General features: G+C 38.1%; 9 protein-coding genes across 16 annotated transcripts; 1 reads left to right on the forward strand and 8 right to left on the reverse strand.

Annotated features, from left to right (window-relative positions):
* Nucleotides 1-135: 135 nt before the first annotated feature.
* LOC6494696 lies at nucleotides 136-646 on the reverse strand. The gene is made up of 3 exons (XM_014907437.2): nucleotides 541-646; nucleotides 425-488; nucleotides 136-368 (listed from the first exon to the last, which is right to left on the reverse strand). Exons 1-3 carry the CDS (start codon nucleotides 609-611, stop codon nucleotides 237-239), a joined length of 267 nt encoding a protein of 88 aa, XP_014762923.1. The 5' UTR covers nucleotides 612-646; the 3' UTR covers nucleotides 136-236.
* LOC26514755 lies at nucleotides 541-1,427 on the reverse strand. 2 transcript variants are annotated; one of them, XR_006507194.1, is made up of 4 exons: nucleotides 1,179-1,426; nucleotides 1,046-1,121; nucleotides 701-995; nucleotides 541-646 (listed from the first exon to the last, which is right to left on the reverse strand). XR_006507194.1 is itself a non-coding variant. In XM_014908560.3 (3 exons), exons 1-3 carry the CDS (start codon nucleotides 1,376-1,378, stop codon nucleotides 783-785), a joined length of 489 nt encoding a protein of 162 aa, XP_014764046.1. In that variant the 5' UTR covers nucleotides 1,379-1,427; the 3' UTR covers nucleotides 541-782. The 2 variants fall into 2 exon arrangements, 1 of the variants encoding a protein (XP_014764046.1); XM_014908560.3 differs by having other exon boundaries at nucleotides 541-995; nucleotides 1,179-1,427.
* Nucleotides 1,428-1,502: 75 nt separating this feature from the next.
* Nucleotides 1,503-1,857, reverse strand: LOC123257194. Its single transcript, XM_044715216.1, has one exon. The coding sequence runs from the start codon at nucleotides 1,855-1,857 to the stop codon at nucleotides 1,669-1,671; it is 189 nt and encodes a 62-aa protein (XP_044571151.1). The 3' UTR covers nucleotides 1,503-1,668.
* On the reverse strand, nucleotides 1,503-2,593 carry LOC6494695. The gene is made up of 3 exons (XM_001959804.4): nucleotides 2,377-2,593; nucleotides 2,246-2,315; nucleotides 1,503-2,189 (listed from the first exon to the last, which is right to left on the reverse strand). Exons 1-3 carry the CDS (start codon nucleotides 2,427-2,429, stop codon nucleotides 1,938-1,940), a joined length of 375 nt encoding a protein of 124 aa, XP_001959840.2. The 5' UTR covers nucleotides 2,430-2,593; the 3' UTR covers nucleotides 1,503-1,937.
* A 148-nt stretch (nucleotides 2,594-2,741) lies between these two features.
* On the reverse strand, nucleotides 2,742-4,083 carry LOC26514890. 3 transcript variants are annotated; one of them, XM_032450331.1, is made up of 3 exons: nucleotides 3,904-4,083; nucleotides 3,760-3,847; nucleotides 2,742-2,975 (listed from the first exon to the last, which is right to left on the reverse strand). In XM_032450331.1, the coding sequence occupies exons 1-3, from the start codon at nucleotides 3,963-3,965 to the stop codon at nucleotides 2,781-2,783; spliced, it is 345 nt and encodes a 114-aa protein (XP_032306222.1). In that variant the 5' UTR covers nucleotides 3,966-4,083; the 3' UTR covers nucleotides 2,742-2,780. The 3 variants fall into 3 exon arrangements, with proteins under 3 accessions (XP_032306222.1, XP_014764056.1, XP_014764057.1); XM_014908570.3 differs by lacking the exons at nucleotides 3,760-3,847; nucleotides 3,904-4,083 and adding exons at nucleotides 3,038-3,125; nucleotides 3,181-3,336; XM_014908571.3 differs by lacking the exon at nucleotides 2,742-2,975 and adding an exon at nucleotides 3,181-3,699 and having other exon boundaries at nucleotides 3,904-4,061.
* An 82-nt stretch (nucleotides 4,084-4,165) lies between these two features.
* On the forward strand, nucleotides 4,166-5,232 carry LOC6495911 (aquaporin-2). The gene is made up of 3 exons (XM_001959805.4): nucleotides 4,166-4,468; nucleotides 4,524-4,926; nucleotides 4,980-5,232. The coding sequence occupies exons 1-3, from the start codon at nucleotides 4,344-4,346 to the stop codon at nucleotides 5,178-5,180; spliced, it is 729 nt and encodes a 242-aa protein (XP_001959841.1). The 5' UTR covers nucleotides 4,166-4,343; the 3' UTR covers nucleotides 5,181-5,232.
* Nucleotides 5,233-5,393: 161 nt separating this feature from the next.
* LOC6494694 (aquaporin) lies at nucleotides 5,394-19,127 on the reverse strand. Of its 2 annotated transcripts, none has more exons than XM_014907436.3 (3): nucleotides 18,779-19,127; nucleotides 5,783-6,341; nucleotides 5,394-5,717 (listed from the first exon to the last, which is right to left on the reverse strand). In XM_014907436.3, exons 1-3 carry the CDS (start codon nucleotides 18,907-18,909, stop codon nucleotides 5,493-5,495), a joined length of 915 nt encoding a protein of 304 aa, XP_014762922.1. In that variant the 5' UTR covers nucleotides 18,910-19,127; the 3' UTR covers nucleotides 5,394-5,492. The 2 variants fall into 2 exon arrangements, with proteins under 2 accessions (XP_014762922.1, XP_001959842.1); XM_001959806.4 differs by lacking the exon at nucleotides 18,779-19,127 and adding an exon at nucleotides 6,539-6,682.
* Nucleotides 6,824-8,856, reverse strand: LOC6494693 (aquaporin AQPcic). The gene is made up of 2 exons (XM_001959807.4): nucleotides 7,580-8,856; nucleotides 6,824-7,518 (listed from the first exon to the last, which is right to left on the reverse strand). Exons 1-2 carry the CDS (start codon nucleotides 8,177-8,179, stop codon nucleotides 7,300-7,302), a joined length of 819 nt encoding a protein of 272 aa, XP_001959843.1. The 5' UTR covers nucleotides 8,180-8,856; the 3' UTR covers nucleotides 6,824-7,299.
* Nucleotides 8,983-16,641, reverse strand: LOC6494692 (aquaporin AQPcic). Of its 4 annotated transcripts, none has more exons than XM_014907434.3 (3): nucleotides 16,511-16,641; nucleotides 9,447-9,996; nucleotides 8,983-9,388 (listed from the first exon to the last, which is right to left on the reverse strand). In XM_014907434.3, the coding sequence occupies exons 2-3, from the start codon at nucleotides 9,975-9,977 to the stop codon at nucleotides 9,185-9,187; spliced, it is 735 nt and encodes a 244-aa protein (XP_014762920.1). In that variant the 5' UTR covers nucleotides 9,978-9,996; nucleotides 16,511-16,641; the 3' UTR covers nucleotides 8,983-9,184. The 4 variants fall into 4 exon arrangements, with proteins under 4 accessions (XP_014762920.1, XP_044571154.1, XP_044571153.1 ...); XM_044715219.1 differs by having other exon boundaries at nucleotides 16,478-16,522; XM_044715218.1 differs by lacking the exon at nucleotides 16,511-16,641 and adding an exon at nucleotides 10,833-10,983.
* Nucleotides 19,128-22,645: the final 3,518 nt, after the last annotated feature.

A 22,645-nucleotide genomic window follows, 5' to 3' on the forward strand; every position in this document is an offset into this window, starting at 1 on the left:
TTACCATGTATGAAATATGTACACTTTACGTATAAGAAACCACCCGCTCTGACGGGTTTGTCGTAGAAGGCTTCTTTGTAAAGCGTGTAAATGAAAGATACAAATTATTTTAAATAAAAAATATATGACAAAACATTTTGAGAATCTGCCACACTTTTCTTTATTCTCAGAAAAAAAAAGAAAATAAGATTTTCCACTCGCCCGTCCTGGTAGAAATAATGCTCCTTTTTGCAAATTTAGTTTTCCTTTCGTTTGGCATCGGATTTTTCCAACGTTGAAATCTTCTCATCCACTTGGTTGAGCTTCGAGTTCACCATTTTCTTTTGGCTCAGAATCTTTTGGCGAAGAGACTTCAATTGTTCCCTTTGCTAAAAAAAATTAAATCGAACCAAGATCGAACCGTGTTGAATTTCTAAAGACATACCAGTTTCAGGAAGTGAATATTTTCCTCAGCTTTGCCCCGTTCATATAAATGTCTGGATATATTTCTTGGAAATGGCAATGGATTAAACTGAAACTATACTGGATTTAGTCACTTACTTGTTAAATTGGGCAAACAAGCATATTTTCGGACGGCATAATCGCATTAGAGTACCAAGGACTGGAATCATTATACTTCTTCTGTTAGGCCAGTGTTATAAAGAATCTAAGCTATCAATTTTACAATTCCAAAAAATAATATGTATTAATTTTGTTTTACCAAAGACTGCTTGTATGTATGAGGCAAAAAGCCGACTAATATTATTGGAGTTTCAATGTCCAGGCCCGCAAAATGACAGCTTTCACATGCCCTTCTTGTCATTTTCGAGACTCTTTTTGAATTGTTCCAGTAGGCCCTTCAGATTCTGGATGTCCTGTACAAGCTTTTCTTTCAAGCGTTTCGATTTGTAGCTGGTGTTTTTCTCCAATTTCTTGATCTCCTCATTCAATTGCTCAATATCCTCGGAAATTTCGCTAATACGATTAGCCCTGATTTTTGCGAGTTGTTCTCGAGCCTATTTTAAAGATATTTTATAAGCTTTGTTTTGTCTTGAGAATTACTTACGAGCTTGAGGAAGTAATTGAGCTCATCGCCTCGTCCTTTTTCTGTGAACTTATCGCTCCGCATTTGCCGCTTATGGCTTTTAATATTTGTATTATATTCCATGACACTAAAGACTCCTTTAAATTATACTTACATCATCAATACATTCGGGTTTCTTAAAAGGAAATATGCTCTGCAAGTGTAAGACTTGTCTTTCTTGTTTGGAGGTCTTTGCTTATTGGGGGCATTCTGTGGCTGTCGACTGGCGGAGGCAACAGGCGTTCTAAAATAACCCAAAGTGGCTGTCAATTGAGTAAAATGTGGCTGAGAAATCCTGTTGACCGTCGAAAACATTTTCTAACTAAAGAAAAACATTAAATTTTGTTAAAAACTATAAAAAAGTAATAACTTTTGCCTAAATTTAAAAAATAAATGACAGGTTCGGAAAAGCGTGACATTTAATGAAAATAATATACGATTTCTTATTTCAAACATTTTTATTAACCTTTCCTAATCGAAATAGCTTACAATAAATTTTCCTTTTAAAAGCATACATAGCTGATTAGTTATTGGTTTGGTTCCTAATATTGATAAGAATTGAAAAACACCGACTTTCCATTTTTTTTTGTTGTTGTTAAACTAAACTAAGCGTACATGGTCCTGGGCTGATTTGGAGGCCTCGGGATCGGTGAATCGTATATTATAGGACGTTGAGGTGCGCGTGGAGGGGAGGCCAAGCTGGGAGCGAGCAGGCAACCGATTATGGCCATCAGCAGGCAGGCGATTCCGTAGAACTTCATCTTGGCAATGGGTGTCGATTTCTGATAGTTCATCTTTGGCGGAGTGGGGCTTTTATAGCCGATCACCTGGTGCCAGCGCAGATAGGCTGGGAAGTACTTCGGGGGAATTTTTTCTAGTCGCTGAAATCACTGACTTTGGGTGATTTCTTATCGCTGGCTGGGGCAGCATTCACTGGACCGCTCCCCGGCTTCTGTTGATCTTCCTCGCATGTTTCATCTTTCCTTTGCTTCTTCTGGCGCTCAGAGTTCACCTTTAAATCGAACTCCAAGCCCCTGATGCAGCGCGTTAAATCGGTCAGCATATATTCAATACGCTTCTGTTCGGTATGAAGTTCCCTCGACCTCTTGTCCATTATTCCACGTTCCTGTTAGAAAAATAATAATACATATATTACATTTTCAAAATATTTCACAACCTTACCGATCGTAAATCCTCTAGCACCAATGGTTTCCGAATTCCATCATAATCGGGAAATATAACCAAATAACGCCTAATTCCAATTCCAATTTGTTATGTAAAAGTATTTGGAATATAGCTCGTATAATACTTACCGAATAGTTGGACCTCTAAAGTGATTAATAATACTGCGAATTAACTGGTTCATAATAGCGATAAAAATTGGTAAAATTTTTATTATTACGAAAATTTTAATTTGTTAAAAATTTGATCGGGTTTTCAGAGTTTGCTGTATTTTTGTAAATGAGTTAAAAAGGGGCTTCTAAAATGATTTTCTGTAATTTTGAATTTTTATTTTGATGAAAATGAATACATTGTTCCTTATGTCAGCTACAGTTTGACAGTTTTTCTTTTTTAATATTTTCGTTAAGCCATTAAGTATGCTATGAAAAAGTTGCGTTTATCACGTATACGTACCGTAGGCATAATGGCAACGCATGTAAGTAAAAACAATGTAAAATGGTTTTATTATGTTTTTATTTATGCAAGAAAAGAACACTTATTCATTTTTCATTCTCAATTGTACTAGGGCCTTTTTAATATCTTGCAGAAGAACCTTTAGTACGGCTGCGGCTGCCTTGGCCTTGGCTGACTTGGCTTTTTCAAGAGACTTGATTTTCATCTGAAGAGCTTCGATTCGTGTGATCAATTCTATAATTTTTGCTTCCTTTCCCTTGGGAACTTGATGTACTTTCTGGATGGGAAAATACCTTTTTGTATTTAATGAATTTAAATTTGTTAAATACATTTACATACAACATGGTAGGCGTCACACCCGGTTGTTTCTCCAGCAATTTTGGAAAGATCCCCGCCATTGTCAATTGGGTCACAGTTACCCTTTTTTCTGTTAAACTTAAAACTATATTTCTGATTAAAAGAAAATGGAAATTTAAACCTACCTAAAAAAAGAACTAGCCAAGACCTTTTTAGCGCATATCAAATTTAAAGTCTTTCGAAACATTCCTATTACCAAAATTTTTACTTTAAACCTTTTTGATCTGATAAAACTGATATAGTTTGAATTGCTTACTTTGATATTCTCATCAAGGCTTGGAAATCAATTTATAAAATTATTCTTTAAGCCATTAAGTATGCTATGAACATGCGTTTATTACGTATACGTACCGTGTGCTTACAGCTAACGCATGTAAATAACGTCAAATTTATGTTAAAGAATGTCATATCAGTTTGTTATGGTTTTATTTATACAAGAATTAAAAAGCTTATTTATTACTCATTCTCAATTGCCGAAGGGCGGCTTTGAGATCCTTAAGAATCACCTGTAGTTCCGCTACAGCTGCCTTGGCCTCGGCAGACTTTGCTTTCTCAAGAGACTTGATTTTCATTTGAAGAGCCTCGATTTGTGCGGTAAGTTCCATAATTTTAGCCTCCTTTCCCTTGTTTACTTGAAGTATTTTCTGAATGGACAATACATTTTGGATTTAATGGTTCTTAATTTGTTACAAATATTTACATACAACATGGTAGGCGTCCACACCGCCTGTTTCTCCAGCAATTTTGGATAGATCTCCTCCTTTATCAATTTTGTCAAAGTTACCCTTATTCCTATAAAATATAACGCTTTATTTTTGATTAAAAGAAAATATTAAAGGGCAACCTACCTGAAAATAGAACTAGATAATACATTTTTACTAAATATAAAATTTAAAGTTCTTCGAAACATTTCGACTACCAAAATTTTTTATTTTAAACAGTTTTGATCTAAAAAGTAAAAAGTTTAGTAAAAACTGATAGACTTTGAAATGCTTACTTTGATTTTCTCCAGAAGTCTTTCAAATAAATGAATTATTTTGTTTTCATCGCAGCAAGCCCAACTTTCTATGTTAGTATTTGAATTATTAAGGATATTTTCAGTTTATTAGTAAATGTAGATAGATAAGTATTCACATTTAGTAATTGTTAGTTATCGGGAACAGAATAAACACAAGATACACAAGAGCGTTTGCTAAGGTTTATAATTTCGTTTATAATTTTGAACTTAAATTAAATCGTTGGTGAAACACATCCAAACCAGCTTAGGAGATTAGGATATTAGGCAAATATGATTTGGGACTGGTTTACCTTTGTACGAGTTCTGAGTGAGTTTTGCGCCACGACTTTATTGATGCTTCTGGGTTGCATGGGCGATGCGGTCAACAAGGCGAATGGCGGATCCTTTTGGAACAGGTAATTGTCTTCATTATAATTGTTTGTTATGTGTATTGAGATATTTATCAATCAGCATACATTATGGATTGGCTGTGATGATCATTATGCACGTTTTTGGCTTCGTTTCGGGTGCCCATGCCAATCCTTGCATCACGCTTTCGTGCTATTTCATGGGCTACATTGCCACAGATACGATGTTCTTGTATCTGGCATGCCAGATGGTTGGGGGGTTCTTCGGCTATTCTATGCTGCTTCTAATGCTGCCAAAGGAGATCTTGGATAATAATAAGCCAGCAGTTTGCTTAATCGAACCGATGAGCAGCCTCTCTTCCATTCAAATCGTGGCAATTGAGGGTGTCCTTACCGCAATTCTACTCCTGGGCTGGTGCGCCTTGTGGGATGTTAGAAATGGTCGATTCCTGGATTCAGTCAGTATACGTATGGGTTTCCTTGTTACCGCCTGCGGTTTCGCCGGAGTAAGTAAATACTTATTTTCATATTTCAGCTGTTAAAATGAAGTTATTTTAAGGCCCAGTTAACCGGAGCAATACTAAATCCAACCAAAACTCTAATACCAGCTATTTTTGAAGGACATCCCGATAAAATTTTAATGCAAGTAACTGGCCAGGTGTTGGCCGCCATTTCGGTTCCCTTTCTTTGGCATTACGGGTTTACGCCCCGTTACAAGCCCCTAGACGAACCCAACCCCCGTTGCCGCATCAATTATTAGATCATATAATTCCCCAGAAAGTGTGGCAATAAACGTGAGATTCTCATTCGTGGCTACTGTGTGTGGTTTATTTGATCAAGTGTATGTCCCCCATTAAATAATACCCGATAAGCAGCATTCCGCCGCAGTGGCATTAAAATAATCTTGCTTTCAGATAAGTCCATGACATTTACATTAGATTATTGATGTAGACGCCACTACTTAGCTTCTTGATTGTATTTTTTATGTTTTTATTTTTTTGCAACTTAAATACTAAACCGCATTCAACTTAAACGATAATCTTTTCTTAAGGGAGTGGAGAGCTGCTTAAATCTAGGCGAGGTCTGCCTCAGAGTTTCTTTTTGTGGATAATGTGGTTTCTTCGTTCTCGAGATCGTCATTCTCTCGAGACCGAAAGACGTACTTGTAAACCAGTGAGGAAACTAATGCTCCAGCCATGGGTCCCACCCAGTAGATCCAGTGATTCTCCCAGGCTCCATTCCATACGGCTGGAGCGAAGGATCTGGCAGGATTCATGCTGGCTCCTGTTAGCTGTCCCTGTGAGGGAAAATAGTCGAATTTGAATGGGAAAACTCCGCAAAGTGTTAAAAAAAATAACTTACCGCTGTTAGTGAAAGACAGGAGATAGCCAGGCCAAAACGCACAGCCACAGAGTCCGTATTTTTGGCATTCCTGGGATCCCAGACACCGCAGCAAATGGCAATGAGGACGCAGGTGATCAGGAACTCAACAGTCACGCCTTGCCAGCTAGTCAGAGTGCTGTTGAGGGCCGTAATGCAAACACCATTCGGCGTGTCCGAACTATAGATAGCACTGTCCGGCAGAACGGCTTTCAGTAGGCCATAACCGATGAAAGCCCCCACCATTTGGGCCACAAAGTAGGCCAGTGCCATGGGCAGCGAGATCATGTTGTAGATATACTGGGCCAAGGTAACAGCCGGATTTAAGTGAGCTCCGCACACACAGCCAAAACACTGAATACAGATTAGCACTACGAATCCGAAGTTAAGGGATCCCTGGAAGTTGGAGTTAATAATCACGGCATTCTGGACACAACCCATGCAGCCCAGGAACATCAGCATGGCAGTGGCAATCATTTCGGCGAAAACTATGGAGATATTGTCCAACTGGCGTCGCTGAAAGAGCCAGCAGGATGTGCGACTGAAAAAAAGGATAATTTTTTTTTAGTTTTTAATTTATTGTTTTTTAAATTTATTTAAAAGCGTGTCACTCCGACAATACAAAAAATGATAATAAAATTGCGCCATATTGCGCAAATACATAACTCTGAAGATGGTTATTATTGTATCACTTTAAAACTTTTACTATTTATATATAATATTTTTCATTTCAATCACCTCGTAGTTGTGGCCATTTGTTCTGATCGTGAAAGATGACAGTGTCGAATAACCCAAACGGGAACGTGGTTCAAATCGGACTGGAGTGCACTCCAAGTGCGAATTGCTAACTCTATTGCCTGGGCTCTTAATCGCCGGCAATCTCATACTGGAATTATCAGAGCCTCTAATCACCCAAGTCGGTTATCAGAGCAGCTAGTCCTATATAAAAGTATACCTAGTATTTACTTAAGTTTTTTTTGCCGAACCCCATTTCGGGTTTACGGTTCCATTCACTTCAGTTAAGTGCGTGGGGCCATTTTTTTGATATAAGTAGCGTACATGTACACTTTATGGCTGTTAGTCTAGTCCAACTCGGAGACAACCTAGAGTTTGATAAGTCACTTGCCATAAACAATTCAATTGATATGATTTAAGTCATATTCGAGTGGCTTGCTTTGAATAAAGTGTTTTGCGTCGGAAAGATTTATTCGAAAGCGCCCTCAGCAAATTATTCTTTTGTGTGTTAATAGTTATCAAAATTTAAGGAATTTCAAGATTTTTTAATCAAAATCTTGATCAGTAGTTATTGTTTATGATTGCGAGCCAAAAACAAAAAAATACGAGCCCCCAAAATAGACCATCCCAAATGTATGCTACAAAGTAAAGTAATAGTTTTCTATTTCAATTTTGACCTACATTTTATTTTTCAGATTCCTTTAATAAAACTAAAGGAATAACAATAATAACATTACCAACGACAAATTAAGAAAATAATATACTTATTGCACTACAACCTCTCCTATCATTCGTATTTTGGCGTTTGAACTTCCCAACTCTATCATTTCCTCGCCTTGAAAGGCGTATTTATAGACCAGAGAAGTGACAGCTCCTGCCAGCAAAGGACCCACCCAATAAATCCAATGATTAGACCAAGAATTGTTCCAAACCGCAGGACCCAAGGACCGAGTGGGATTCATACTGGCGCCCGTGAAAAGACCCTGAAATATAAGAGGTTATTCAAGTATTGAAGACTCATTTAGGAAATGTTAGGTAACCAACCGCTGTTAGGATCAAACAGGATACGGCTAGACCAAATCTCACAGGAACCGAGTCCTGAAACTTGCTGTTTCGAGGATCCCATACGGAACAGGCCACCATCACCAGACAACAGGTGATCAGGAACTCGATAAACACGCCTTGGACTTCATTAATTCCAGTTGCCAGGACGGTGACACAAACTCCGGCCGGATTGTCGACACCTTTGATGGCATTCTGTGGCATAACAGCCACCAATAAGCCATAGCCAATAAGAGCACCCAGGGCCTGGGCCACGAAATACGCCAAGGCCTTTGCCCAGCCAATGACTCCGCAAATCCAGGCCGCCAAGGTGACAGCCGGATTGAGATGGGCGCCGGACACCATTCCAAAGCATTGGGTAGCGATGAGGATGGCCAGGCCGAAGGTCAGGCCACTTTGAAAATGCGTATTGGTCAAAAGTGGAGTCTGGACACAGCCCATGCAGGCAATGAAGACAAACATCGCAGTGGCCATTAGTTCGCCAAAGAATGATGCAATGGCTATTCTCCTTTTTTGGCTCAATTGCCACCTTTCGGGGGGATTGGAATTGAACTGGGACTCCTTGGACTTTTGTTGCGCCATAATGACCGAGCTGAACTGTGCTGTTCTGGGAACAAGGAACTACTGCCACCCAATTACTCGGGAGCTGGGCAAGTGACCCACCCACCCAGCCAAAAAACCAAAAGCAGACACCAAATTGCTGGCAATCAATCAATATCAATTATAAAACCTTAATGCTAATTATCGTCTGCAGATTTTATTAGCAGCCCCCGTCCACCCATTTAGGATAGATCAATTCATCAATAGGCATTTTTCGGGGGGCTTTGCTCAGCCGTAATTATCGGCCTGATAAGTAGCGCCACTACCGATTTGCGCTCAATCTTATCACTTCAGATTTTTATCGACGAGCCTTGGACAACACTGTTTCTTAGCCAGTTTTGGCCTGATTCGTGTGCCAATAAGCCTGGAATTTCATCAGCAGCACTCGTGTCTCTTTTTCCACGAATTTCAAATTTGCATACCCAAAACCCCGAGTCCATAGGTCTCTTCAAATACCATAATATGCTATAATTCGATACAATATGTATACCATCTATAGTCGGTTGTGTCAGGTGGGTATTAGAAGGGGTCTCCCAATCATAGCCACCAGACTGATAACAAATTTTTAGTGGGTGTGGTCTGAATACAATAATTCTCAAGTAAATCAGTTTTAATACAATGATATATCTATGTATTAAAGAATGATACTGTACAATTATGAAAGTAACTTTGTGGCCAACAAGTTTTTAAACAACTTTGACGACATAATATGATTATTGTGTGGAAAGGACATGTGATATTCAAACTCTCCATAATTTTAAATAAAGAAATAAAACAATTTCGTGTAATTTAAAAATCTCGATGTTCTTTATTTGACAGCAATTAAGGCAAAACTTTATGTGGTTTAAAAACCAAAGAAGAACACCTTAATCATATTCAGTAGCGTAAAATGAATGGATTTAGTATAAAATTCGGCATCTTAGCTTAATAGTAAATTAGTTAAGGCTTTGTGTGTGTTTTTTCCTAAAGCAATGTCTTTGGTAACTATTAGCGGATTTCCCGCAACTTCTCATCGGTGGACGCCTCTGCCTGGACGACCTCACGGCGGAGGACGATCTTGTAGGCGTAGGCGGTGATGGCGGCGGAGGACAGAGGGGCTACCCAATAGATCCAGTGGTGTTCGAAGTGAGCGTTCCAGAGGGCGGGACCAAAGGACCTGGCCGGGTTCATGCTAGCGCCGGTGAAAGGACCCTGAAAAAGATGTGGATTAATAATAGCACCAGAAGATAATATGTAGAGGTTAACTTACAGCAGCACAAGCCAAACCGGCAACTGCCAGGCCAAAGCGAATGGGAACCGAATCGTGGAACTTGGAGTTACGCGGATCCCAGACACCGCAGCAAACCAGAATTAGAATAGAGGTGACCACAAACTCAATTCCAAAGGCCTGGGCAACAGTGACCTCAGTGTGGGGCAATGTCACACAAAGACCAGCCCCAACTTCAACGACACTGGTGGGCATTAGAAGCTTGAGGAGTCCGTATCCAATGAATGCACCCAGCAACTGGGCCACAAAGTAGACAAGGGCCATCTTGACAGTGATCATGTCGTAGATTAGGGCAGCCACGGTCACGGCAGGATTGACATGGGCACCGGAAACACATCCAACGCACTGGATGGCAATTAAGACGGCGAAACCGAAGTTCAGGATAATCTGTAGATGGGTGTTGGCAAAGATGGGCGAGTTGATGCAACCCATACAGCCCAGGAAGACAAGGATTCCGGTGCCGATAAGTTCGCCCAGAAAGGCGCAGATTTTGTCCAGCGTCGATCCCTTCATTTTGAATACCTTACAGCAACTGAAAGAGGGCGCAAAAGGAAGTTAGAATTTTGTCCATAAGTATTCAAATAAATAACAACACACCACCCCTTTCTCACTCTCTCACGCTCTTCTCGTCTCTATAACATTCATCAATCATAGCCGGTATCTTTGAAGTCTAGTAGTTTCTTTGAGCTTTTCAATTTGTATCTTACTCTGCTTTTGGCTTACAATTATAAGTTGTTTGTATTCTGCTATTCTTTACCCATTTCTGTTCTCTCCTTCAGGAACAAATGATTCTACGGCCAAAAAACTTCCCGTCAAGGTTTCCATCCCTTGTAGAGAATTCATCCCTTGACGTTCTTGTTCCATATCATCGATTTTTTTCGTCGAACTTCTTGATTATAGAGCTTTGTACAGTGTTGTATAGACACTCCATACACCCATTTTATAGACCCTATACAATAAATTAGATGTCGACACCACGATGCACCCTTTATGATTGACGGAAGAAGACTGAACGAGTTCGATTTTTGTGCGTATTGGCACTGGAGTAGCGTGTTGGCCCGGGGGTATTAAATATATATTAATTACAATCAAATATAGATGATAGCTACTTCCATGACTACTTGTTTAACTGCCAAATGGGTTCATAGATCAATTACCGTAAAAAAAAAATTAGAAAACAAAGAAATCAAAGAATGGCCATAAAACAATAGAACCAATCTTTGTCGCTCTTATCAGGGAGGAGGCCACCACTTGAGAGTCTATTTTTAATGTAGATTCGCAAAATTTTATTGTTAATCCAATTGTTCAGATATCATATACACTTTAAACTTAATTTTCCGATTTGATTATTTTTTACTAAATATTTACCCTTTTCTAAATTCTTCACTCATTTTTAACACTTATTTTTAATGTTTTTAAATTTGAATTATTTTTTTTATTTTATAAATAATTTGTATATAATTTTTTAAACTTTGCTCCTTTCCCGACACGACTATATACCGAACGACCAGCAAGACTGTCAATGTCAATCTGAGGCGTTGGAGTAGCCATAGACAAATATTTATATCTATATCTATATAATATTGCGTAAATCAAAAGCCCATTTTTAGCCCCCGAGAGAGTAACACACAGACACACATAAAAAACAGAAATTAGCAGATCCTACTGGGGGCGAGCATAAAAAAGTCAAGTGTCCAGAATTTATAAGCATCTTAACGCTCGTTTGCCGCTCTCTTGGCCGTTTTATCTCTTTATTGGTCATAATCTCTGGAGCGATGCTCTCTCCTGCTCTCCCTTCCTCAATATTTTAAATAAATATGAAATATCCATATGTATAAGTTTAGGGTAGCTCATAATGATTAACCGGGATTTACTAGAGCGTCATTGGGCCCTCGCTTAGAATTGCGAAGCTTAGATGATAAGAAAAACATGTACATAATATTAGCTAAGTCACTCCGAAATTGACAGATTTGTGAAATATACACTCCTTAGCATGCAAATATTTCATTCTAACATATTTTTGTAATAATCTGATCCTTTATCCTAACAGGTTAAATTTTGATGTTTTTAGTTTACAGGTGCAAGGAATCCCTTAGATATACATAATAAATTGTGTCCAAAAAGTCATCTCAATGCCGCCCTTTATGCATACAATATTTAAATCTGGGATGGGCAATTATTGCTTTTTTATGATGTTAAAAAAGAGTAAATATTGTAATTAGAATTGTGATTACTATGGATCATTACGATGATGTGCAAATGCGTGACGTGAAACGTGTCAATTGAAACTCCTCGGTGCAGATTGATAACAAACTGGCCAACTATCAATTACCATGGCCGAGCCCCATTCAATTGCATGATGAATTGTTGCAATTGCAATCACGGCTCCCAGTTGCATTGCGTGCTATTTGTGCTACGCAATGTGGCAAACAACAAATCACGGCAATTCTCAGTCCAACTGTCGATCAAATTGCACGCAATTTGTAGTATTAAATGTCTCAATCATTAATTGGAGCGGCAGCTCAATGGCAATAATAAAAAATATTAAAAATAAATACAAACATTGCATAAGCTTAGAAACGCATGAGAGCCCTGGCGATGACTAGGTTGTGTGATTAAAGTAGAGTATTTTCTGACCCCCACTGACCTTGCCATAATATTTAGTCATAATTTTGTTTTAACCTATTCATTGCTTTTGTGGCGTTTTAGGTCGAAGTCTGTGTCCATTACTAGACCGCCCATATAGAGAAAACGAAGCAAAAACGTTTTGGCCCTTGGCCAAGAAGATAATGTCTAACCAAGTCATTGACAGTTGGCCAGGACGGAGAGAGCCACACGTTTTGGCATCGAAAAATTCGTCAAAGAGACCAAAAGTCAAAACAATAAACACGCGATGGATCACCGAATGTTAAAAATAAATCACACCGATTTGATGATCTGCTTCTCTGAATCGAATGTTAATAATTTAATTACCACCTGCTCCCCCCAAGCACGGAATTATACATATTTATAAAAATATGACATGATATTTTCCAAATGCCCAGAAGGATCACGTATCATCCATGGGTGAGGTGCATGGGCCACGATTTTCGAATATCGCCAATACCACCCAATGCCCAGGGGCCCTAATTGATGATGATAGCTCTTTATTGTGATTATTTATTTACATTTTTTGTCTAAGTGGCAGAACGTGTCGGGGAGTGTTAATGGGCATATAAGCCATATATCTCAGCGCCGGAAGTTTGCACTGTTAATTAGCAGAGCGATAAGTGATATCTCCGAGAGTCCTCACTGGAGCTTTCATTCGAGTAGCTTTAGCTTTTGGGTAGAGTTACCTGCAGGACTGTGAGCTTTTATAGAAGCTTCGATCGCTCCACTTTCGCATAAAGCTTTTTTTTATAAAAAGCTTGCGATTTGAAAGAGCTTGCTTATCACTTGCTCGGCTATTAAAGGTTAATTATGACTAAGAAGCCGAGTTATCAGCCATAAAAGTTTAGCCAGAAGTTCATCGTAAAGTAGAAAAAAAACCTGTTGACTTGAAGAACCCGTTAATCAATCGCTGTCGATAAGTCTGATACGTGAACCTGGCCTGCTTAAGAAGTGATTTTTTTATTTACCGACTAGCCCTAAAATTTTGTGGCACCAAAAACCCATAAACCAAAGCCCACTGTGTGTCAGCCAAGCTGATAAGAACAACTCGAACAATACTCAATGATGGGAAATTGGGATTGGAGGTGTCTGTAGTGGCTTAATTTACCTATAATTGGGCCAACTCAAATCGGATTTACTCGTCAGACTTTTGACATTGCCCCGCATTTATGGCAATTCCCAAAGTCCGATAATGATTGAAGTGAGCCTACAAATATAATAGTTTTATTGGATTTTTTTTTTGTGTATCGCATACCGATAGCCGACTGTTGCCATCTGGATCGTAATTAAATTTCGTAATTACACTCTCACCGGAAGTTTTAGATCCCACATTGATCTTGTTTCACGGCAGCCTCCGAATATACTATATAATTTATATATATTTTAAAGTTCTTATCTTTTGGGCTTATCAGGCAAGCAGCCAACAATCCATTGCGCAACTAGGTTGAAGGCGTTCTACAGCTCCAACTTCCAGAAAAAATAAATAAGCAATGTGCATGGTCTTTTTGCCAAGTAATTTATGGGTGTGTATGGTATATGGCCAGTGATTAAGGCCCGTCCCCCAAAAATACAAGATCCAAATGTCGAGGGTCTAGAGAACAAGTCGCGTGGATCACGGAATAATAAAGTGTGGCGCCCAGACAGTTTTTTCCACCTTATTTATGGAATTTTTGGCTCACACGATTATCTCACTAACAAGACAGCACTTCAAAATGAAGTACTCAGACAGAGTACTCAAAGTATTCATGTCTGCCTTTAAACATATAATATTTCCAGAAATATTTCATGCTACTGCTTAAAAGTCTTTTAATAACATATTTTTATCTATATAACCCAGTACAGTCATAGACGCCTGAAGGTTCCTAATAATTTGAACTTATCAGTGGACACGAGGTGGGCCCACTTGAAACTTGATTGTTCATATTAATTGTGTGGAAAGGTTTGTAATTATTTGCCCATTCCAGATCAGACAATTTGTTAATAATTAGATGAGCCGACTTCAGAAAGAAGGGGGCTCACTAATGTTATCAGTTAATTGGAAATTATTCCGTTCAACATTGACCTAGGCTAAGTATTCCTCCCGTTAATTTATGGTCCGATGTGTTTTCTAATCAAAAAGTGCCGTTCGAGTGCCCATTTCTTTGGCTATTTTTAACCATTTCTACAATATAATGGTGTATATATTGTTTATATGCAGCTCATCTGATAATCCAAAGTGTGCAGTGGCGATAAGAAGTGAGTGACACCTAAGCCAGCCCATGAATTATGCAACAGGAGAGTGCGCAAAGAATTCCAAAACTAAACTTTGCTCAATGGCGGCTGAGACTTGATTGATAACCTTTGCACAGCGAAGATCAGTATAGAGCCCAGAGCCCGCAGCCCGGAGTCCAAAGCCTTATCAAGACTGCTAAGAGTAACTAACTTAATCGCATCATTTCCTTGTGGCAGCCACATTTTTGTTACGGTTTGCCAAGCACAAATATAACAAGATTGTTGGCTTTCGTGTGGGATTGAATGACATCAACCAACTGTGAAAAGTCACAGGGTTATTTGTTGTTTGTGGCTTTGGATCCCAAACTGGATTAGTTAAATACAATTAGCATAGTATTTTGGCCCAGGTTGAACCTGTGATATAGCCTGCAGAAATTGTTCCGTGTAGATCATATGATGACGTTATAATTAATAGTCAAATCCGTTTAATAGAGTTGCTAACGTGTCGATGGGGCACGCGATTCCCCGCTTGATTGATTTATCAGACTTGATTAGCACAAATTATCGGGTAACTCGTGCCACATCATAATCAAATTCATGTGTCAGCTTATATAAAATCTGGATTTCGTTAGTTTCCATTCACAGAATGTGCTTAAAAATGCGATCATAGCTGATCTCAGGCCCAAAAGGGGAAAAAACGAAATCGTTTATCGAAATATTTAACCTTCAAGATACAAAAAACCAAAAAGTATGTATGGTTTTTGAGGTTTTGCTGTTTTTCTGTTCTTTTGTGGGAGTACTCAGATAAAAATTCAAACAAGAATTGCTTTGGTATGTGTACACAACCATTTGGAAGTACTTTAACACACGGGCTTCCAGAGTATCACAAAATGATCAATTTAAGTTTTACGTGGGCGCTATGCAAAATCGTCTGATCCGCTAGAACTTACGTGGAATGTCGTTTGTTTACTTATCAGGGCTTTTATACATATATTTTATTGAATCGAGTGACCCCGCCAATCGACTTGCCATACTTATTTTTCAATGATAATTCTGATAAGACTGCCCGCACGAGCTGCGGTCTAATTAGTATAAAAAGAAAAACAACAAAATAATAAAAAGAGACACTTGGTGCTGTTTAAAAAAAGCTAAATGCTAAAGTAGAACATTTGGACAAATGTATTCGCACATACAATGGAAACGTTTTCCAAAAAAAACCAAAAACCATACGAACAAGACTGGCACACTTTTTAAAAATAAACATTTCGAGGTAGAGCCAGTATTGCAGCACAAGTGTTAAATGAATGTCAAATGGAGAAATTGAAGATCAGAATTATTATGGTAAATAAATACCAATCGTGGCTAAGGCTAAATCTTAATTACAATTTGTATCCCAGTATCCCAGTAATTACCCCGTTGTGTAATCGTGGGACCAGAATTGCTTACCACGTGCCCCACTAGCTTGCCCCAGAGGCTATAATCAGGTGCATCGGGGCACTTAAATGGTAAATAATGCACATAATTATAAGTCAATAATGCGGCAGTCGATGAAAAAATCAACAGCGATATGAATTAATGTGCAAGCAATGTGCTTAGGTGTTTTGCGATTGTCCCGAGCTTGTTTGATCAGCGATCACTATTCAAAGCAGCCCAGTGGCGCAGTGGGAGTGGAAGCCCAGTCACTATGTATTTTTTATGGGGTATATAGACATCCCAGACCGGGACTGGAACCGGGACCAACACTGGGACTGAATTTCAGATAAGTCTCCCACTGAAATGGAAAGTTAGGCAAGATAAATGCCTCGAAAACCCAGACCCAGACAATGTTTAATATTTGAATAAAATTAACATTTACAAGCACACCGCACACACTTCGAGTGGAACTCACAATTTGTTGTTTTTAATTAAAAAATCGTTCGAATAAATTTGTAATAAATTTGGCCAAAAAATTTTCGCCAAGCAATTCAAAACGCGTTATGCAAAAGACATTTGTGATCAGTCAACGCACTGCAACCCATTTATAAGGAGAAAATCTCAGTATCCTAGTGTCTTTACTTTTTTTTTAATGAAATTTTAAGACAAGTTTGCTAATTAATTTAAAACCACACACACACTTTAGCAGAAATGGGCACTCAAAAATCACGTATACGCACTGGCGGAGTGGCAAGACCAGAGTCGAAACTAACCTGCGTCGTGGTCGATCGTTTGTTAGCTATTGAGTGAAAAAAAGCGCCTGGAGCTGAAATACGGCCGCGCGATCGACTTCCAATTCGACTGAACGCCGGCAGCGCAGCTACCCCTCGTACACCATGGCGTATTATTGTTATTGCTACTATCAAGCAGCGAAGCGGCTGCCAACAAGAAGCAGCGCTGCCAGCAAAAGCGGCAAGCAGTTCTGTCGGCGCCCCGAAGTTTCGTGCTTATCATCGGCAGTCGGCAGTGCAGTTGGCAGCGCAGTCGACGCCGGCGCTGTGTGCTTGTTTACGCCAGTGATGCGAGCTTTCTGATAGCGATAGTAACAATTTTAGCGCGCAAATATTAGCTTAGCTTTAAATCATGAGGCCACTAATAAGTTGGGATAAGAAAGCCAAAAACGGATAAAAAAAATCTGGTAACTAAGAGCTTTAACTAACTATAGTTTTAGTTTTTTGATCTAAAAATTATGGAAATTTTTAAAATTATTCAGTCACCATAAATATCGGCAGAAAATTAATTAAATAAATATATGGAAAAATATTTATAATTTATTTGAAAAGTAATCTGCAAGATCTAATGTCATGTTAGCGTGTTTTAATATTTAACAAACTAACACAATGTATGTTTTTGTTCTCTTTGGCCTAATATTCAATAATTATAAAATAATTGCTTGTTTTTTACATAAAAATTAGAGCAAAATTATCAGTTAACAAAAATCAAATGACCGGAAGTGCTTAATATCAATTCATGAATTTCAAACAAAGGTTTTAAAATGAAAATAATTATTTTAATCTTATACTTTAATTTAATAATAATATATACTAAATTATTAATTATATTTCTTTAGGGAATTTAAATTATCATTCCTAATGAGCACCTCTAATTTTTTATACTGTGCATTGTATATGAAAAATTAAAGCCGCACGTGTGTGATTTAAAGTTTTAGTGTTTATATTTAGAAAGTCAAAAGTCACGCACTGTGCTGTAATTTACAATTTTTAAACGATTACAGAACCTTTAATCCCCATCTTTTGTTGATTTCGCACATTAGTAACCGAAATAGAATGAACTTTAAATATGAGAGTCAGCAGTCATTCCCTTCAATTATCAACTCAATTAGAAGACCGTCATTAAACTTGAATCACCATGTGACAAAATCCATGCCAAATAAACCATAATCGAATTGATTATAAGCTGAGAACAAAAACACTTGAATTGCTTTTAAGTGGTGCGCCCTTTTTGATAGCTAGACAGAGAGAGCGAACTATGAATAGAAAGAGAAAGCTATTGTGCCCCCCCGCACCGGCTATTGTTTATGTTTTTTGTTCCTGAACACTTACCTTCAAGGTTGCTGAGATTTCAAAACTTACCCAATGAGCCATCCAAGAACAGTTTTATTGAACACACTATAGATAACATTTATCACTCGGCCGCGATTTGGATTTCCATGACGCCTTGGGCGGTGGATTTCCTTGTGGCCCTGACATTCATATCACTTGACACCGAATGCTTAGCGTTATGACGCGCACCGTACGAGCACGGTCGTATGCACTGATCTATAGACTTGCGATTTGCATAGACCGCTCCGATCATCCGTCGGCGGATCTCATTTGAAGTTTGATAATAAATTATCTACACCAATGATGCCAGCTATCGAGGTAGAAGCAATTTGGCAAGCTAGATTAATAAATAAATTCAATGAAACCATCATGGCATCATGGAATCAAATCAAAGAAGTGCCATGAAGCAAGGCGACGGATGTCTAGATTTTTATCGATTTGCTAACGGCAATCGTAAAACTCCCGCGCATGTGACACAGTGTTCGATCCACTTTCGGTTAATACATTATATTCGATTCATGGTTTCTCGTCCAGGCCAGACTCCCATGATTTATGGGCACATCATTTGTGTCTAGCGTTTCTCGTTAACTGTTTCGCCGAGTCTTTGACTGAAAAACTCAAAAACTGGTTAAACTTGCTGCGAAAAATTCAAAGCAAATAAATCCACGGTATTTGTTTTTATACTTGCGTCTGGGTTCTGAATTTTTGTTTTTTCTTCACTCATTTGGTTAAAAATACACTTTTTGAGTTTTCGGTTTTCTCTGTTTATATATTTTTTTCTCGTTTCTCGGCGGCAACCGAAAAAAAGCACTTGTGCACACACGTGACGTATACGCAACGTGGCACCGAAAGTGTGTCAAATCAAATATAGTATTTATACGCAATAAATTTTGTAACAATTAGCAAATTATTTCGCACCTTTTGGACTTTTGTTTAACACCAGTAGACATTGTTGTTGCTGCTGCACCTCCTCCTCCTCCTCGTAGACCTCCCGTTGCAACTCCTTCGCTTCCCGGCTTTTGTTGTTCAGTGTTGATTTGCATTGTCATTTCTTTGCACTTTTACTTTAACGACCCGAAGTACACTTTTCTTGTCGGTTGTGTGGACAACTTTTAAATTGAATTTCCCGTTTGCAATGGTAATTTTCCTGTCTCGGATTCCGGGCACAACTTCAACGCGTATACAGTATATGTATCTGGCGGATCGAAGCGAAGCGGAGCGAGTACGAGTATCTGTATCTGCATGCGTTTTGCGATTGACTGAGAGTAAACTCTGTCGCCGTTTAACAAACCGCGAAGCGCCCATCAAAATCAAATATCGCAAAAGGCAGGCTATAAAAGCGAGGCAGCAAAAACCATAAGTGCCATTATACACGATACCCAATCACGTCGAGGGTATATTCGATGCGCGTCAATCTAGATAATGCCGCTAGTGTGCCGTGTGCCTTAGTTTCCTCCATTTATATATGTTTGTAAATATGTATATTTGTAGTGCTTATTTTGCCAATTCCCTTATGATAGAAAACCTTTATCGTTCCGACATCCAGGGTACTTTAGCCATCCATCACATAGTGTCTGCATGGTATCCGGTTAGTCGAGTTCAAAAAATTTCCGCTCCCTTGTGTCGGTTTTTTATTTCAGTTTTTGTTTTGATTCTACAGATTTTCGATGAACTATTGCGACAGTAGGTCATGATGAATGGCTGTGATCTCTTTGTACATTTTTTTGGTCAACAATTCTAATTGATCACCTCAATTGCCCAAAAACCTATAGTAATCAACCCATTGTTTTTAACAGTGCATGCTAGTTAGTTTTTTTTATCTATATGGATTTATATAAAGCAAGGTATATCCAAATATCAACCCATTGACGCAACGATCGGGTCTCTATTTGATCGTTTTCGATTGCTTGTGGGTGTTTAAGGGCTCCGCTCTAGGGGTTCCATTTATCCACTCTAAATTAGACGCCGGAGGGTGTTATCAGTTATTGGATACCAATTTATTGGGGGTGTATTTCCTATGCGATAAGAGCAATTCACAAAAAATAATGGACTATGAACAGACTACCGAAAAACTGCATATATGGTGTTTACTGAATTTATGAGAATTCATAAAAAATACCTGTTTATCAGCGAACACGAGAGAAAATGGGCGCTACCTTGGTTACCGTTATAAAAACTAAGGTTCATTTTCGGAATTCAAAATGTTTAGCATACTTTAAAGCGCATGTCTTCTGGAAATGCGTGCTTTCAGGCACACCCGATCACGACAAGGAGAAAATTATAAGTTAGTATTTCCTTAACACCAAAACTCTTCAATACAATTGATCCCTTTACATTGTGTTTCACAAAACGTGCATGGGGGACAAAATAAGATCCACTTCGAATGCCATATCTTAGCCAACATTTATCCGATTGTTGAGCGAAGTACCTCAAACGATTTGTAGATCGATTCCCCATCAATCTGCATCAAAATCTGGAAACAAATTATTTTTTCAATTTTTTGTCAAATTTTCTGGGCCTATCCCCTTCAAAATGTGGAAAGTACATGGGGGGCCATACATGATCCACTGCGAATTCCATATCTTAGCCAATACTGAACAGAATCTTAAGCAGAGTACCTTAAACGATTTGTAGATCGATTCCCCATCAATCTGCATCAAAATCTGGAAACAAATTATTTTTTCAATTTTTTGTCAAATTTTCTGGACCATCGCCTTCAAAATGTGGAAAGTGCATGTGGGGCCATATATAATGCACTGCGAATGTCATATCTTAGCCAATACTGAACAGAATCTTAAGCAGAGTACCTTAAACGATTTGTAGATCGATTCCCCATCAATCTGCATCAAAATCTGGAAACAAATTATTTTTTCAATTTTTTGTCAAATTTTCTGGACCATCCCCTTCAAAATGTGGAAAGTGCATGGGGGGCCATATATGATCCACTGCGAACTCCATATCTTTGCCAATATTTATCAGATTCTTAAGCGGAGTACCTTAAACGATTCGTGGATCAATTCTCCAGCAATCTGCATCAAAATCTGGAAACAAATTATTTTTTCAATTTTTTGTCAAATTTTCTGGACCGTCGATTCCCCATCAATCTGCATCAAAATATGGAAACAAATTATTTTTCAATTTTTTGTCAAATTTTCTGGGCCCATCCCCTTCAAAATGTGGAAAGTGCATGGGGGGCCATATATGATCCACTGCGAACTCCATATCTTAGCCAATATTTATCAGATTCTTAAGCGGAGTACCTTAAACGATTTGTGGATCAATTCTCCAGCAATCTGCATCAAAATCTGGAAACAAATTATTTTTTCAATTTTTTGTCAAATTTTCTGGACCATCCCCTTCAAAATGTGGAAAGTGCATGGGGGGCCATACATGATCCACTGCGAATGCCATATCTTAGCCAATACTGATCGGAATCTTAAGCGGAGTACCTTAACCCATTCGTAGATCGATTCAAAATCTGGAAACAAATTATTTTTTCAATTTTTTGTCAAATGTTGGGGCCGTCCCCTTCAAAATGTGGGAAGTGCATGGGGGGCAAAGTATGACCCACTGTATCTTTGCCAATAATTGGTAGTTTTTAAACGGAATGCTCAGTGTGATTAATGAATAGATTCTCTATCAACTTCTATTATAATGTGATTTTTTATTAATATTTTTCTATATTAATTTATTTAATAAAAAGACCCCAAGTTTCCTTGATTTTATGTAATATAATGTTCGCGCCATCTACAGTTGGTTGACAGTAACATGATTTTCTACACGTATTTTACTTATGTTCTTACATGTAAGTAAAAAATAACTCACCACAGCTTGGAGTCTCATTTATAAAAATGATTATCAATCAAAAAAATCATACAAACTAAAAACAAAATGAGTTATTAAAATTTTTTATCTAATTTAAAACACACATTAAATGGATAATATATTATTTTCACAAATACTTTTAATATAAACTTCAAAACTGAAACGTTAAACTTAAACTTGACATAAAATTTTACTTAATTCAAAAACTTTGAAGTTCGTTTTGGAAATAAAATAATAAAATTAAAAAAATTTAATTGTTGGACGAAAAACTTTCAGCTCCTTCTGTTTCTATTTAATATTTTTGTTAAACTTTTAAAAGAATTGGCTCAGGAGAATTATTTTGATCAAATGTATGTATATTGATGAAAAAAATAATTAATAAAATAATATGATAATATGTTTTCTTGTACAAAATTCGATCTTTTACTTAAATTTATGAGATTACTAGTAGCTATTAATTAAAAGTATAAATAAGAGATTTTAGACAAATTTGAAAGGTGAACAGAGCTACTTCCGGTTGTCCATTGTTGGACCGGGTTAATATTAAATACTACTATTTTTATACGAAAACCCCCCGTGAATATGGAAGAAATTAAATATTAGTAAGACCCAACCCCTTCTCTATCAATATCAAATATCATGCCATGGTCGGGAGATCAAAAACAACCGGCTGGCGACGATTAACAGGAATTAACATGTATCGCTAAAGTTTGTCAAATATTGACAGTTGGCCGAACCGAGTGACGACTATCGGATATATCCGGTCCAGTGATGAATCTGGAGGAGAAGACGCGAGGGATTGGGGGGTCACTTGGCTAGAGGCCCTGTCTGGTTAATGTGAGTAAGTATAATCGATTTCACACTACTTTTTAATCACTACAAAACATTTATTGTTTGCCCGCAGCGAGAAAAGTCAAACAAAAAGAGGCAACGAGTCGAATGAGGAGTCGACGTTAACGT

The sequence above is a fragment of the Drosophila ananassae genome, chromosome 3L (assembly GCF_017639315.1).
Source record: "Drosophila ananassae strain 14024-0371.13 chromosome 3L, ASM1763931v2, whole genome shotgun sequence".
Taxonomy (NCBI): domain Eukaryota; kingdom Metazoa; phylum Arthropoda; class Insecta; order Diptera; family Drosophilidae; genus Drosophila; species Drosophila ananassae.

Coding starts and splice junctions, on each gene's coding strand:
- LOC6494696 (XM_014907437.2), bottom strand. CDS start 611: ATGATTCCAGTCCTTGGTACTCTAATGCGATTATGCCGTCCGAAAATA. Junction 489..540: donor TTGTTTGCCCAATTTAACAA/GTAAGTGACTAA, acceptor GCCATTTCCAAG/AAATATATCCAGACATTTAT. Junction 369..424: donor ATATTCACTTCCTGAAACTG/GTATGTCTTTAG, acceptor AATTTTTTTTAG/CAAAGGGAACAATTGAAGTC.
- LOC26514755 (XM_014908560.3), bottom strand. CDS start 1,378: ATGTTTTCGACGGTCAACAGGATTTCTCAGCCACATTTTACTCAATTG. Junction 1,122..1,178: donor AACCCGAATGTATTGATGAT/GTAAGTATAATT, acceptor AAATATTAAAAG/CCATAAGCGGCAAATGCGGA. Junction 996..1,045: donor TCAATTACTTCCTCAAGCTC/GTAAGTAATTCT, acceptor TCTTTAAAATAG/GCTCGAGAACAACTCGCAAA.
- LOC123257194 (XM_044715216.1), bottom strand. CDS start 1,857: ATGAACTATCAGAAATCGACACCCATTGCCAAGATGAAGTTCTACGGA.
- LOC6494695 (XM_001959804.4), bottom strand. CDS start 2,429: ATGAACCAGTTAATTCGCAGTATTATTAATCACTTTAGAGGTCCAACT. Junction 2,316..2,376: donor TTTAGAGGTCCAACTATTCG/GTAAGTATTATA, acceptor AATTGGAATTAG/GCGTTATTTGGTTATATTTC. Junction 2,190..2,245: donor TGCTAGAGGATTTACGATCG/GTAAGGTTGTGA, acceptor TTTTTCTAACAG/GAACGTGGAATAATGGACAA.
- LOC26514890 (XM_032450331.1), bottom strand. CDS start 3,965: ATGTTTCGAAGAACTTTAAATTTTATATTTAGTAAAAATGTATTATCT. Junction 3,848..3,903: donor TTATCTAGTTCTATTTTCAG/GTAGGTTGCCCT, acceptor TATATTTTATAG/GAATAAGGGTAACTTTGACA. Junction 2,976..3,759: donor GTGTGGACGCCTACCATGTT/GTATGTAAATAT, acceptor TTTCCCATCCAG/AAAGTACATCAAGTTCCCAA.
- LOC6495911 (XM_001959805.4), top strand. CDS start 4,344: ATGATTTGGGACTGGTTTACCTTTGTACGAGTTCTGAGTGAGTTTTGC. Junction 4,469..4,523: donor GGCGGATCCTTTTGGAACAG/GTAATTGTCTTC, acceptor TTTATCAATCAG/CATACATTATGGATTGGCTG. Junction 4,927..4,979: donor CCGCCTGCGGTTTCGCCGGA/GTAAGTAAATAC, acceptor AGTTATTTTAAG/GCCCAGTTAACCGGAGCAAT.
- LOC6494693 (XM_001959807.4), bottom strand. CDS start 8,179: ATGGCGCAACAAAAGTCCAAGGAGTCCCAGTTCAATTCCAATCCCCCC. Junction 7,519..7,579: donor CCTGTTTGATCCTAACAGCG/GTTGGTTACCTA, acceptor CTTATATTTCAG/GGTCTTTTCACGGGCGCCAG.
- LOC6494692 (XM_044715217.1), bottom strand. CDS start 10,328: ATGGAACAAGAACGTCAAGGGATGAATTCTCTACAAGGGATGGAAACC. Junction 9,997..10,221: donor GAAGGAGAGAACAGAAATGG/GTAAAGAATAGC, acceptor GCCCTCTTTCAG/TTGCTGTAAGGTATTCAAAA. Junction 9,389..9,446: donor CCGGTTTGGCTTGTGCTGCT/GTAAGTTAACCT, acceptor CATCTTTTTCAG/GGTCCTTTCACCGGCGCTAG.
- LOC6494694 (XM_014907436.3), bottom strand. CDS start 18,909: ATGACAATGCAAATCAACACTGAACAACAAAAGCCGGGAAGCGAAGGA. Junction 6,342..18,778: donor GTTAAACAAAAGTCCAAAAG/GTGCGAAATAAT, acceptor CCTTTTTTTCAG/TCGCACATCCTGCTGGCTCT. Junction 5,718..5,782: donor CCTGTCTTTCACTAACAGCG/GTAAGTTATTTT, acceptor TTTCCCTCACAG/GGACAGCTAACAGGAGCCAG.